Here is a 15,066-nt window from a genome sequence, read left to right as displayed (position 1 = left end):
GCTGACTCTTGGAAGGAAAGCGTCTGCTTGAGCTTACTATCACTACAGAAACCTCACTCTTGCTAATCAAAATCCTGGAAGAAGCTCCATTGTTTAAGGCAGTGTTGTCACGGTAACTGTGATTCTGAGTGCATTTATTTCATAAAAATTAACACAGCATTTCTGCTAATGTGGCTGTACAGGATTAATGGTGACCTATAATGAGCAGTTGGTAGTAGTAGGTCTGGAAAGTGCTGCCATAAAGAGGGAAACTAATGCATGAATTGCTTCTGCAGCAGCAAGAGCTGAACACTAAAAAGCAAAGCAGTGTCTAGAGTTACCTCCCCAGAGGGAGGCAGGAAGGTCATACTCTGCTTCATAGATTGTATGCTGCTTTATAAAATAACTGTCTGTAAGGCTGTGATAATGAAAGCTGTTTAAAAAACTCGAATCTGCAGATCAGCTGTTTGTGTTGCACATCATGTTGTCTCAAAATTTAGCAAAGATTTTAAAAATTACATGACAAACTCATTACCAAAATGCTCCACTTTTTTTGCCTTCTTATAACACAACCTGATCAGCCACAATCATTTGAAACTGAAAAGAATTGCTAGTTGGAGTATTCTAGGTTATCATAATTTCATGATGATATGAAGACTTTTGTGTTTGTAAACTAAAGTTTCTAGTCGTCATATTTGAGAAACTTTAGATTATGACCTAAGTGGTGCAGTAGCATCTGTTTGAATTTGTAAACACCCTGCCAACCTCAAATCTGAAATGTAACTATTCTGCTGATGGCAAAGGTGTTAATTCCTAAATGAATTTCACTGTGGTATCAGTACCACTTCACACAGGGTGTGACACAAAATGATGCTGCAGTTGGTGCCAGGGTCTCCTGTAGCTCCCAGTATGCTTCCCTTGATGATGGCAGGAGACTGGCTGCCTATGAGGAGGTAAACCTCCTGCTGCTGGCCCTGCCTCATTCAAAGAGAAGGTTCTAGTGCCACAATCACCACCAAGGAGTGGAAGTTACCAGGAAGTTCTTTCCACCTTGCAGTTGTGAAAGCATCTAGATAAGGATGTGTGTTATTTGGTTGTAATTTTCAAGACAAAGTGTTGGCCCGTGGTACCATTCATGAAGTGGTGTCTGAGCCCTGTGGGTGGAGTGAAGTAGCTGTGGCAAGACCTTTGAAAGCTTTCTGTAGAAATGTATTTATCAAGTTGGCTTGCCTGTTTGCCTTTCCAGTTAAGACCATGTTTTCTCTTCATGGCCTGTATCTCCCTTCCAGTCTGTTTGAATTCTTTGGGAGGATACTCCCTACCTTTCACAGAGGGCAAATAGCTGAAAATTCCTTTTCTCTCACTATGAGTATGTATGTATAAATATCTGAAATATTTAAATATCATAAGCCAGAGATTTTCAGTTGTGAAATTACTCCAGTTTTAAGCAATAATAATCAAAAAAAACCAAACAAAAACCAGTAAGGGTTGGCAGTAAGTGGTTAATGATCCATGATTATTAGCATGAGCAGAAGTGGAAACTGTAAAATCTGTATAAATCAGTGATTTATTCTGAATACCTTCTTTATGGCTGAACCTAAATTATCTATTGGAGTATGCTGCTGATCCATTTCAGACCCTGCAGAAGTAGTTTATTTGCATGGAAATGAAAACAAGAAGACAGGAAGGAAAAAAAATCGTGTGTAATTTCTATACATTTGACCCTCTGTAGCGCTGAGGCTTGCAGCTGAAAAAGGCAACTGGAAAGTGCTCCAAGGTCCAATAGTGCAGATGCAGCATTATGTCTTCAGTGTGCAAGAACATTATATTTGTATTATAATATGAAATGTATAAATACAAATGAACAACAAAAAAGCATTACTTTTACAAAATAATATTATGAATCAATGTATATACATTAAACATATTATACATGGATTTTATGTCTCCAGGTTTACTCACAACAGTTCAAGCAATGGTTTTCTGTGTTATTCTTGTGTTTTGAATTGTGAGTCATTCTTGCCATCTGCATTATATTATTATTATGAATTAAAGAAATTAGATACAGGATCTTGTTTAACAAAACTGTACTAAATACAGTGCCCATCCAATTTAGATTTTTTCATAAGGCTGGAGCAGAGAGGATTTATTTAGAAATTGACCTGACCAAGGCTGAAGATTTGCCAAGTAAAATAGCTGTATAACAAAGCCTAGAGTGTATCATGAGAATACTCTTTTTTGTAATAGTTACACAATGTGCTTATGCTTGGGGTTTTTTTAAAGGAGAAACAATAACACACAATTCATTCTTTTTAGTCCCACGGTGCTTGTATTGCAAATAAAAATGGTTCTGGAAGTGGAAATAGTTTTGTATTTGACTGTTTTTTTAAACAAAAATTCCTTTTCAAAATGAAGGTTATACAACTGGTATAATTTTGAAAAGTAGAGATGAACAGCTGAAGAGAGTTGAAGAGAGTTTGGTCCCTGAGTATATATCTGGAAAAATCTATTAAAATCTAGACAATTGTTCCCAATGCCAGGGAACAATTGTGGGCACGAGTGACCACCAGTAAAGCATAATCCTTAAAGTGGCTCATCATCATTCCAGTTCAAGCCAGGGCTTTAATTAAAGGGCTACTCCTGTTACATGCCACTGAAATGAATGTAAACCTGTCCACCTTTCTTTTGTTTATGGACCTGCTTATGCTCCATGTCTTGTACATCAGAAGGTTTTCAATCAGTGTAGAAACCCTCTAATGAAGATTATCATGATACATAATCCTTTCATAACAAAGTGGGACATTTAGTTGGTCTGTTGATTGTCAGAAGTGGCTGACTCCCCATTTCCTTGAGTTTCTGTCCACTTTGAGGTGCCAGTAATGCTGGAGCAGAGAGGTGATGAGCAGCTCCTTTCAGCTGATGAAAGTTGTTAATGTAGCTGGCAATCAGTAGAGTGATCTCAAGAATCTATAACAGGAACATACAAAACTCTTTGAAAAATACAGTGATGTGTTTTGACTGCTGAAAAAATAGCTAACTTTTTAGCAAGTGACAATCACCATCAACTAGAAAAGTACTTGCACTTTACAAATTAATGATGGGGAGAGAGGAGATACCTAATAAAGCTTTTTTCTATTGCTCCTTGCAAATAATGTAATGTTATTCCCATCAGTACATATCAAAGATACTTTGTCTCTCACAGTCTTAAATGATTCAGAGTGATGGCTTCTTTCACTTTGAGTCCAAAGGATGATGCTCTGAGAAAAATCTTTCACAGTGTGGTCCCTCAGTTTTGCCAGAAAATCTCCAGTGCTCAGAGAAGTCAAGATGCAGAGTAGATAAAGGGAATAAAGACTTCCCAGAGCTTTTTATCCTATTTTCTCTTTTTGATCCATACAAACCTTAATGAGACACTGAGCAGGTTGCTCAGAGAAGCTGTGGATGCCCCACCCCTGGAAGTGTTCGAGGCCAACTCAGTGAGGCTTCAAACAACCTGGGCGATTGGAAGGTGTCCCTGTCCATGGTAGGGAGGGGCAGAACTAGGTGATCTTTAAAGTTCCTTCCAACCCAAACCATTCTGTGATTCTGGAACAGCACAATCTGAGGGGAACTTGAACAGATGTATTTTACTACGCTTATTTATGAAGAGTCATGTTTTGACCCCAATTTATAGGTGGAATCTTGTATTCTGTTTCATAAATTTTTCTGACCAACACCAAAATATTTTTTTTCTTTTAAAGAAATATAGTCAATCTTACCAGTGAAGGAGAGAATCTAGATTTTAAAAGCATGAAAATTTCATTTTACCAAAGGTAAAAATATCCTAGGATTTTTTACAAGACTGATCTTTCAGATGGTGTGTTCTACAATTTCACTGCAGAACACAAACATACTTTAAAAAAAATTATCTCTGTTGCTCATCAAGCAAACAGACTAGGTTTTAGGTACTGCATGTGATTTCTGTCCTTATTATCCTTCTTTGTCCTTCTGTGAAAAACCTGCAATGTTAGAGAAACGGACATGAAAACAAACACATCAGTATTGCCACAGTTAGCTCTTACATTACTAATTGTTTTGCACTCCAAAGTCATCTGGCAAAAGTCAATAATCTGACAGTGCTTGGATTAAAGAAAGTGTTTCATCTTTCACATCTGTTAAGGATTACCCACTAGACATAGCACAAAAGCAGGTGGTGGGAAACTGTTTCAGGTAATATACCAACCTTTGGTTTTGTCATGGCAAAAAGGTGTTTTTCAGTTGTTTTGTCCTTCGTCTGAGCATTGTTAACAACCAACATGAAATCATCTTGATAGCCTCCGAAAGTCATCAGGCTCTTATATGTATATGTAACTGTTAATCGCTTAAAAAAGAAAATCCCCAAAACAAAACACAAAAGCTATTAAGCAGGACAGTGCAAGTAAAACACATTAAGACAAATTCTTCTTTAAAAAATATAGTTACACATATATTTTTTGAGGGCGTTAGCCTCTTATGAATCTTGAAATTAACTGAATTTTGGGATAGCTTCATTCAGACCTTCATGATGAGAGATTTTCATTGCAGATGATAACTCTTGTACAAAAATTTGACCTCTGTTTCTATTCCAAATTAATTAGATCAAAGATACAAGCAGGTTTCAACTCAGGTCTGTAATTGCATTTACACAAGTCTTGACTGAGTTTGAGAGAAGTTAATCTTGGCAATTCCATTTGAAATTAAAGCAGTGTCTAAATAAATGGCAGAGTATGAGACATCTAAAAGAGTTAAACTCCAGGACTTCTTTTTGTGCAGCAATATGTAGTTTGCATACACGCAAATTGAATTCTGTTCTCTTTTTTCAACATCCCTGATGAAAAATAAATGCTCTTGAAGGCTCCTCAGTTTTCCATGCCTTGGTTGTTACTGTTCAATGTGTAAAACCACACTAGTGGCCTTCAAGTTAAGATTAACATTTAATTTATCATTACAACTCATATCAATTTGCTGCAGATGTTCACATTTAAAATTCATTGTCAGACAGTATTTTTACAATAACTGAGCATGTCCTTTGGTTAATAAACCCCTTTTTGCCCTGATTTCGAAATAGTATTTTCTCTACCCCTTGTAACATCATTTCTGATAGCCCTGATCCTTCCTACAGAAAATCAGAATAACCCCTGGAAACTGAGGGTTTCTTGAACAACAAGTAAGGCCTGCTGATGCTGTAAACTGGCAGTGCTCTACAGAAATGCCATAGCTCTAGGAGTAGATAGTGTTTGTAGAGCTTTCTGCAGTCTAATGCAAACTCATTTTGCTTATTCCCTATAGAGAGCTGCTGGTTGCTCTCCTCATATTCTTTGTTTTATTATTTCTTTAACTGCAAAGAACTGTAATGAAAAGGCCTCTATCAGTAAATTGTAAAGCTGAGATTTTAATTTTCTGATATTCAATATTAGCACTTGCTAATAGCACCGTGCCATCCTGTTTCTTTGCAGGATATAAATGAAAGGAGGGATCTTCTCAGGCACTGCTTTTTTTCACTGATTACCATGAGTTTTCTGCAAAAACTTGTATTGCAAATCAAAGAGAAATCAGAGCCAAAAATGACATAATTAAATAACATGGATTATATTAACTACTATTAAACAAAAATAATACAATGAAAATAACAATCTTTTAAAGTAACTGCTCTTTGCAGAGTCTATGTATTATGAATAATACTGGGAAATGAAGTCTCCAGGAAAAGAAAATTAATGTTATTGTAAGAACTGTAACTATGGATCTCCTGACATCTGAATGATTAAAACATTAACATTTCATTAAATGATATAAAAACTGTGTCGTATAAACAAAAATAAATTCTGTGCAAATAATTCATTACTTATTTCTGTTGTTAGCGCTACCATAATGACGATAACATTAAATCGTTTTGAAAGGAAGGAATTAAGAGAAAGACAAGATAACTTAGCATGGAAGGATAATGCCATCTTTTATGTAGTATAGTGATGAATCTCCCCATACACTCTGTTAAATCTACTTTGACCAAAATTAAAAGAGAAACTTCACTTACCATAGAACTGTAATCCAGGATGCTTATGCCATCCTCATGTACAGCAAACCAGATGAAGGACTTCTCACTTGAGGATGTTGATAGAGGCTACAAAGAGAAATTTTCTTTAATTACTATTTCAACATGAACCAGTATGTGCATAATTATTAACTCTCATCTACTATAGAGCTCTCTCCATCCACAGATCTTACATCAGTTGCCTCTCAGTGTAAATTTCAGCAAAGAAATTAAAACAGCTGCCCAAAGCCATGTAGGCAGCCAGTGGCAGAATTATGAACTCAACCTAATACTCTTGAAGCCTCCCCTGGTGCTCAGATCAATAAAATGTATAGTCTCTTTATTAAAGTCAGGTGTTAACATTTTTTTATTAGTTCATATGTGTATATAAACAAAGACTGGAGTTCTGATAAGCAATTTAATAGACATATATATATATGTATATAATAGATACAATGGGATTACCTAATAAAACATAAGGCATAAGGTGACAGTTCTGTTTAACGCAGATGTCACTTGAATCAAGAGAATTAAGATAGGTGTAAGAGAAAGTGAAGGTAGGCCAGGACAGAAGGGAGTGCTCTAAATACCCTTAACACTTAGTACTTCTGCAAGGTTCAGCTTTCGTAGCCAGTTAACGATGTCTTTTCAATGCTCTACTAGTTATCAGGTAAAAAAAGGCTAAAATTAAAAAGCCATCTCAAGCCAAGATATAAGGAAATTGAATGATACTACCTAGATTAATAATGTCAAACAAGCAGTAAGTGTATTGGAAAGTTACTATTATGGTATACTTAGTACTATTATATTTTACCAGTATATGACTTAAACAGATCAGTAATTTCACAAAAGATTCAATCAGCTCATATACAACACAGTTATTGTCAACAAAAGGGTATTACTATTTGCAAATTATATTTATATTTAAAACCCCCACCACTCAAACTCAATAAAGGTTCTTACTTTTGCTGCAAACAGTTTGGCACCAAAGAAGGACCATTTCCTGGCTACAGTGAGATAAATGCGCACACAGTCTGCAGCACTGTGCCCCCGGAGAGCCATCCATCTTGTAGACAACCGCTGACAAAGCTGTCTGTTGAAATGAAGTATGTAATTTAGTTATTGAAAGGAATTTAAATGCTTACCCATAGCGAGTTTAATGAGCAAAAAAATAATCCATTTGTTAAAATGATAATTTAAGTTAATACAACAACTATCACTTATACAGTATTAAATAAACCCAGAGTGTCATTTAATATTTTAATGCACATGAACATTACGAAGTATCTTCTAATTTCTGTAACATTATGATTAAATATTGATGTAGCAGTTGCAGCATAAAGGGAAAAAGTCTGGGACAGCTTTTAATATGTCTCTACAGAGAATCAATCTACCTTTATCAGTACTCAACAGCTATATCAGTTGTCATTCCAAAAATCCATCCAGCTTAGCACATATGTTTACCTGTGTCTAGCAGTAGATGTGGAAGATATGTTTGGGTTTGGTTTATTTTTTTTAGTGCACTGCTAGCAATAAGGTTGCTTCTGATCAGCACTGCACCCTTGGCAAAAGAATACAAGCAACAGGGCAGATATAGAGTGATTATTTCCCTGCCACAGGCTTCCATCTCTGCCAGCTGGTAGTTTAGGGACTATTTGAACAGTTCAAGAGATAGCTGACTTATCCTCAATAACTTAGTCTAACCCAGGACCTCTTATCCTTTGTTCTTTGAAATGAATTGCATAAATTTCTCTTTGTTGTGCATATACATTTGAATGCCCTTGTTGTCTTCTGAGAACGTAATAATGTTACTATGTCACTATGCGCATATGATAATAGCTCTCAGTTTTCTCAACTCTGTACTGAAGAATGAGGAAAACATTTCTGTGATGTTTGCTGGACTTCAAAACCGCTGTATCATTGACTTTGGATAATTTATGACACTGTTCTGCTCGTTTTCATGTTAGTAGGCGCTGATTCAAGCAACTTGAAGGTTATTAATTGTAAATGAAGTGATACATTACTAGCAAGTCCACTAAGTTAACGTGTTGCCAATCTGACCGGCTGCCAGAGATTGCACATTAGAATAGCAAACAGGTCAGATCCTCATGTCCTTTACTTTCAGTAACTCTTTAGTGCGTGCACAGACTTAATTTAGATTTGCTGAAAAGAAAATAAGAATTTCAAAATCACTGGGTTTTGTAACACTGTGTAGTAACTGGTAGAGCTTTTGCTGGAATGTGTGCTTAATGATGTCCTTTTCTGTGATTAGAAACATGCAAACGAAATGGGTTCTTCAGTTTAGCAAGAAAAATGAGTTTCAAACACAGGTTTAGGCAAATACAGCACAAGAGTAAACTGTACCCAATGACAGTTTAAAACTTCCTTGTTTCACTCCTGGATTTTTAGAGAATATGAATCACAAAATACATCTCACCTTAGCTGTTCCTCTGAGCAACCTTGTCTGTATCTCTTAGGGTAGAATCTCTCCAAAACTTGTTTCAGTGTTTGGTTGGACTTGGACTGGGAAGTAACTTGCCCTGCTGGAGTTGAGAAAGGCCGTTCAAAATCTCCAATCTCTACCTAAGGGGAAGTCCATGAAGAAAATTTTTTGTTACTCCAGAGTAATTTTCTAGCTGGATATTATGAACTGTCTTTTAATCTGTATTACCAAGTATAAGATGAAAACCAGTTTGTCAATTGCTTTTTCACCAATATAAAAGTTATACAAATAATCTTCTTATTTTTTATTTACCATGGAGAAAATTTAAACATCAAATATAAATTGTACAAATATAATACTAGTTCTGCTCTGAGATTGTTAGATCTCCAGTTAGCACAAAGCAGTTTACATTTATTGAATAACAACATCAAGTAACTTTCTTAATAACCTTCCTTTGAGCTTTTAATTTTTTAAATGTAACACAGCTCTTATCAAGACTATGACTAGTAAAGGAGTCTTAGACTTTCATTAACAGCTGTTCCTTTGGAATATTAACTTGCAGAAACTATGTAAGGAATAGTGAATGAAGAAAAGGGACATGACTACATGGTATTTAATTCAAGAAGGCCTGACTGTGTAAGAGGTAACGCATGTTTTATCCATACTAATGGTCCAGCAGCCTATGCTGTAAAGCATTTCCACTTGAAGTCCAGAGTTGCCTTACATGAAGATTCCAGCCCAGTCTGTTTCCTGCACTGTCATAGGTAGAAGGTGGAGGTCATGTGACTGTCAAGCAATCCCAGACCGGTTTGCTTATTTAAGTTATTTAACCTGTAAAACTGCTGTGTGAGTCACTCATGCATAAAGATTACCTGGGCTAAAAGAGCTGTCAATTCCATCGCTAATTCTTTGTTTACAGGGAAAAGTCCATTGACTATTTGATCATTTGTCTGATATACTAGCAGCAGCTTCTCTCTGTCCGTCTCCCCATGAACTTGAACTGAAAAATAAAGCCTACAGAAAAGACAGAAAGTTGTTAAATAAAGAAGACAGGGAAATGCGTTAGCCCTGAGGATTAGCAGTATCTGCTCTGAATGTGACATGTTTATGTCAGTGTCAAAACACATTAGCAGAACAACACTTGCACTTCAACTACTGGGCAAGTATTTAATTTCAGTCCTTTGATTTCAGTGTTGGCTTTTTTTTTTTTTTTCCAGTTCGGCTCATCTCTTAAGGACTAGAAAAAATGAACTGTATTAAAAAAGAAATTCTCCAGTTACACCCATTTACTGCTGTTGTTGCAAGCTTTGAGTCAGACAGTATTTTTCAGGTGAAGAATCTGCAAAAACCAAAAAACAAATCTTGGGACAAGGCAGAGATATACTTGCTAAACAAACCTATTTTTGTAAGTAAGGCGGACAGTCCTTGTGCCTTCACATTTCCCAGGGTGTTGTTCTTTGGAGGCTTGCTCCCATTTTGAAATAATGTCACAGATCTAGAAGGAAAGCAATACAAAACGGACTTTGCCATGTCTTCCTATTTGAAAACACCTTTGAATAGAAATTGTCAACTTATTTTAATATCCTCTACCTATTACACATCAGAAACATACATAGCTTGAATTTTTAAGCTTACTGAAGTATAACTTCACTTGCATTTCTTAGTCGGAGCATTTAATAATTAACAATTTAGTTGTTTGTTTATCCTGCAACACTCACACTACATTGGAAATGAGCCCTAACATGCTTATTTGGAAAGGCCAGGTACTTGATTTAGCAGCAGCCAGAGAATGTGTAATTATACAGAGCTGTTATATAATTAGTCAAATGCCTTTGATCTCTGCCTTCTCTTTCTGCTGCATGCCCAAGTTTTTCAGGTCCTTTCCAGTAACTGCTATAAAGCTGGTAGGAAGTTTGTTATAAAACACAGCCAGAGTGGTTCACAACAAGCAGTGCAGGTGGGTAGGTGGGCACATGGGGAGGAGGTGGAACAGAGGTTCTAAGAGCTCTGCTGGACCTCATGTCACTGTTCCTTCATAAAAGAGCCTTCCTGGAAGCAGTAATGTGAGTAGCTGCTAAAGTTTCAGTATACCTAGAAAATAAGTACATCTTTTAGGAATTTTGCTTTCCAGATGGTAATTCTTCTGGTTCAGGAAGAAGGCTGATTGTGATAACAAACTGTTTGTCACTAAGGCCAGGTTGTATCACAACTTGTAACTCAAAAGTGCAGCTGTGAACACTGGCCAAAGGGTGCAAAAGACTACTTTGGTAGAAGTACAAAAAATTCATTATTCATTAGTTGCCAAAAGGCTTGAAAAATATCAAATACATTACTAAAGTATTATATAGTTTTCATCCTGAAAGAACCTATAGACAGTTTTCAGCTTTCTCTTTTCTGAGGAGAGCTCTGTCAAATGATGATACTTTGGTTTTCTTACATGTAGAGCTCATTAAAGGCTTTTGTTTACCTTGATGTTTCCTTGAAGACAGTGCTCTATATCCTTGCCAGAGGGATCATCAGAAAACAGTGCAAATCCTGACTGAGCTGGTTTCCTCATTCCTGTATCTTGGTTCAGGGTGTTCAGAAATTCCTCCACTGTGGTAGAGGCATCAAACCCGACAACCTAAAAAAAGCAGCCAAAACGTATTTTGCTTATCAAGCTTATACACCCCCTTTTCCTTAAACTGAAGATTTTGAAATATAATACCTCACAATAACAGTGGGACTGTAAGACCCATTCCATCCTCTGCGGATAACTTACTGTCTTTGGAAATTAAAAATTTCCAGAAAGAATCTGGAAAAGATTTCCATGTGGCAAGTCAATTTAGTGGAATTTTTCTCTATCCAAAAATTACTAACTTCTCAGCAGATTGTACCTTTTCTTACTTTGTTTACCAAATCAAATTCACTCTCAGAATGCTTCCAAATGTAGTATTTTTGGGTTTATTTCCTTTGTTTGTAGTGGTTTCTTTGTACATGCTAAAGTTGAATTTCTGTTACAAAATCTATGTAACAGGTATCAGTCTAGTATGTGTGCTTTTTGTGACAAATACTACTTGAAAAACTAGGAAGACTATGATTTCTTCCACTTTTCAATCAAGTGATGAAACAAATGAGATCAGTTAGTAATTTTTCACCATGCGCAACTTCAGAGGGATATTAGATGGCAGATCTAGTCTGGCAGATTCAAAATATTTTACAAATGTTGCTTTATCAGTAATATACAGAGCCTTCTAAGTTTTACTTCCTCAAATATGAATTTTTGTCCATTGTTACTAGTATTTGTTCGTAGTTACTCGTTGTTACTAGCATTTACGCATTTTAGCAAGAGATTGCAAATGGCTTTCATACAGATACCAGTTGTTGATGTTCACTTAAGTCTGTATTGAGGGTGTTTTCCTGTATTTGACTTGGTGAAAATATTTTATTCTTGGTAAAAAATGTCTTGAAAATGGATCTTGGACTTCTGTGTTGTACTTCTCAGTGGCTGGCATTAAAATAAGTATCTGCTGAATCTAGCTTCAGAGATGAATACAGGAGTTTTCAAGTATCTCTATAGTTGCTTATTTGCTGATCCCATTAAAGTAATTTAGTTACAATCAGTTAGAATTTTAGTTAAATTAGTTAACATTTTTACAAAATTAGTATTTTTAGAAATTAGTAATTTAATTACAATTTTTACAAATTAGTTACAATTTTCTTAGCCCTTGGAACTATACAATTTTGAGCAGTAAATAACTAATGAGCAGTTACTCCTTTTCTTCTCCAAACTTCCATTTTGAAACCTTTTAGGTTGATTTAAATACATGTTGGGTTTTTTTCTGTTTTACTGGGCAAGCAGGAAGCAGTAAGCAATTAAGAAACTTAGCAGTGAAAAAAAGACAGAGTTTGTCTGTGACCTGAAATGAAAAGATTATTTGATACAGCCTTGATTTCATATAAAAAGTTGCTTTCTGTCTAGGAATACTCTGAATTGTTCAAAAAATTCTTTTCAGCCATCTCTCACAGTTGCAAACACGAACCAGGATGTGAAGCAGCATGCATGGAAGCCTGTGAAGAGTTTCCTACAGGCTTTGACTGATGAAGTCCCACAAGAGTTAAGAATGAAGCCTTGTTTGTTCTGTAACAAATATGGTTATCCTTCATGACTGATAATGGGAGTTACAGCTGTGCTTCCAGGCCTTCACTGATTTAACTTCCAAGATGTCTGATGAAAGGAAGTGGAATTTAATACCTTTCCCTTTCCTTCAGACTAATGCATTCAGATGGTGGTCAGGTTAAATAAGAAACAGAACTTTGGTATTTTTCATTCTTAAGAGGTCTTGCTTTTTTTATTTTCTCATAAAGATTTTCCCCCCAAACCTTTACTCTTCGTTGATCAAATCAGATCCCAAGTACCATGTGCCTGCCATTGCTAGCACTGGCACAGGATGAAATTTGAACCAGGTTTACCTTAACATTTATAATTCTCTTCCTGATATAATACTTCATGAATATGCTAACAGCCAGGGGTTGGGAGAGCTCAGGTTTTCTGGTCTACATGACATTACCTGATATATGCCATTCATGAAATGAACTGGAATACTAAAGGGCAGCGAATGGTGATAGGGATTTCTTAGCAGAGTGGAAAGGATTTCCATTCTGGAAGGTCTTGCTTCTCGGTCTCCGTTCTGCTGGGTACGTTCTACACATCGCTGACAATAGATTGCGTATTTCCCAAACTCGGTCCTGTGACAAAAAAAGAAGTAAGGCAATCCTTGGGGACTGATTGAAAGGATAGTAAACTGTGAGTAAATTTCTCTGGGGATGCCAGATGGGAGGAGCACTGAGATTTCACGCTGTGAGATTTCCAACACATTTTTTGCATGTGGAATTAGAAAGAGAATTAGTCTACTAAGACCAGCAGAATTGTGCCAAAGATGAACATGGCTCAGGGTGTGTTGTGTAATAACTGTCATATTTTGGGTTTCATGGTTTTGCAACACAGAGTCAAGGGTTCCACTGCAGAGTATTTTTTGAGAAAAGGGGTAACTTTCCCAAGTGATGTATAGAAGTAACATGTACTACATTTTAGTAGCAATTCTACTCAAATTCATTTAAAAATGTATGTCAAAAATCTGATATACTACAGGAAAGACTGAAAATTAGGTATTTCAGAAAGACTAGTTGACAAGCTGGGTTATAATATTCAGGCACACCTGGAATCTGCATTCTTCTTTAAATGAAGTTTAAGAAGCCAAAGGAATGGGTGCTGGGGCAGAAAGAGTCCAACGCAGAGAGCCAAGAGCTGCAATCCCTGAACAAAAGGAATACATTCACTGTTTTAAACATCTTACAACGTAAAACTTCCTGCTGTGGCTGCTGGCCAGCAGTGCAGCTTACTGTGCCAAGTCAAGACTGTTGAAACACGAATGGAAAAAACAAAACACAGAGAAAAAGCTGAGTAAATAAGCATGTCACCTCATTGAAAGGCCAAGGCTCTCTTTCTATTTACTTGTGTACAGCAAGTTTCTTTGGGGGCTGGAAATGGGAAATTAGCTCAGTTTGTATAAAAATCTTAATACACAGGGAAAAAAATACTAAGGCTGCATGGCCAAGCACTATGAAATGAGGAGAAGCCTGTGAAATTTGAATTCAGCTCTCCTGTTACATATATGATGAAGCAACACGTAAGACATTTTCCTCCTGCCAAGTAGACAGTAACTACTGAAAAAAATCAGTGATTCAATATTTTGGTATATCGTTCTTGCTCAATACATATCCATAGGCTTCACTTATTACAGACTGCTCTCATGTACCCTGGATATACACTTACTAATATTGCAACTACTCTCACAATCCATGCTTCATACTGAAATTTTAAAAATGGTGTTTCTCCATCTTGATTTGTTTGACTTGCCTGGTATTAAATAGAAATTTGACAGCACAGGCGCAGATATTCCCTCTCATCAAATATCTGTACTTTGATGGAGGATAGCATCAAGGTATACACCACAGTACAAGCAATGGTAGGAGACTACAGAATGAATTTAGGACTTAAAAAGCTTAGTGTAAGGCTGAAAACATTTTACTGAATGTGTTAGCTCTTAAATATCATTCCATTGTGTTACGATTGCAACAATATATTTATCTGCATCAGAGGGAAGGCCTTGCCAGTGGTAAGAAAAGCACCAAAGAAGGTCTATAGTAAGTTTAAGTTCCTTCAGCCATACATAACTTCAGTGTGTGTTAATTGACATGAATGTGCTATATCTGCTAAAAAAGCTTTGTGAATGTTTTGTGATGCACAAATTGAATCACAGAATGGCTTGGGTTGGAAGGGACCTTAAAAATAATATTGTTCCAATGCCCCTGCCATAGGCAGGAACCCCTTCCCTAGACCAGGCTGCTCCAAGCTCAGTTTAACCTGGCCTTGAACACTTCCAGAAATGGGGCATCCACAGATTCTCTGGGCAACCTGTTCCAGTGCCTCACCACATATCGGATTAGAGGCTGTTTCTAGATAGTAGGTATGTCTGTTGGTCACGATCTACTTTCTGTGGCAAGAGAAAAACATGACCATTACAGAAGCCTTAATATGGTAACATTTTCTGATCCA

The 15,066-nt window shown here is 36.5% G+C and overlaps 1 protein-coding gene across 3 annotated transcripts in view; it reads right to left on the bottom strand.

Annotated features, from left to right (window-relative positions):
• Positions 1–1,668: 1,668 nt before the first annotated feature.
• The window catches only part of PLEKHH2 (pleckstrin homology, MyTH4 and FERM domain containing H2), a 51,938-nt gene continuing 38,540 nt past the window's right edge, over positions 1,669–15,066 (bottom strand). For all 3 annotated transcript variants that reach the window (XM_050314490.1, XM_050314488.1, XM_050314487.1), the window contains 10 exons: positions 13,667–13,764; positions 13,019–13,196; positions 10,936–11,091; positions 9,866–9,963; positions 9,341–9,482; positions 8,463–8,608; positions 6,989–7,118; positions 6,029–6,115; positions 4,202–4,339; positions 1,669–2,946 (listed from right to left, as the gene is read on the bottom strand). In XM_050314490.1, coding sequence (XP_050170447.1) covers positions 2,764–2,946; positions 4,202–4,339; positions 6,029–6,115; positions 6,989–7,118; positions 8,463–8,608; positions 9,341–9,482; positions 9,866–9,963; positions 10,936–11,091; positions 13,019–13,196; positions 13,667–13,764 — 1,356 coding nt within the window. In that variant the 3' untranslated portion in view covers positions 1,669–2,763. The remainder of the gene's footprint in view (positions 2,947–4,201; positions 4,340–6,028; positions 6,116–6,988; positions 7,119–8,462; positions 8,609–9,340; positions 9,483–9,865; positions 9,964–10,935; positions 11,092–13,018; positions 13,197–13,666; positions 13,765–15,066) is intronic.

Source organism: Myiozetetes cayanensis, unplaced genomic scaffold (genome assembly GCF_022539395.1).
Source record: "Myiozetetes cayanensis isolate MyiCay16 unplaced genomic scaffold, myiCay2020 scf2-11, whole genome shotgun sequence".
In the NCBI taxonomy this organism is placed as follows: Eukaryota; Metazoa; Chordata; class Aves; order Passeriformes; family Tyrannidae; genus Myiozetetes; species Myiozetetes cayanensis.
This window is presented reverse-complemented; position numbering and strand designations above follow the sequence as displayed.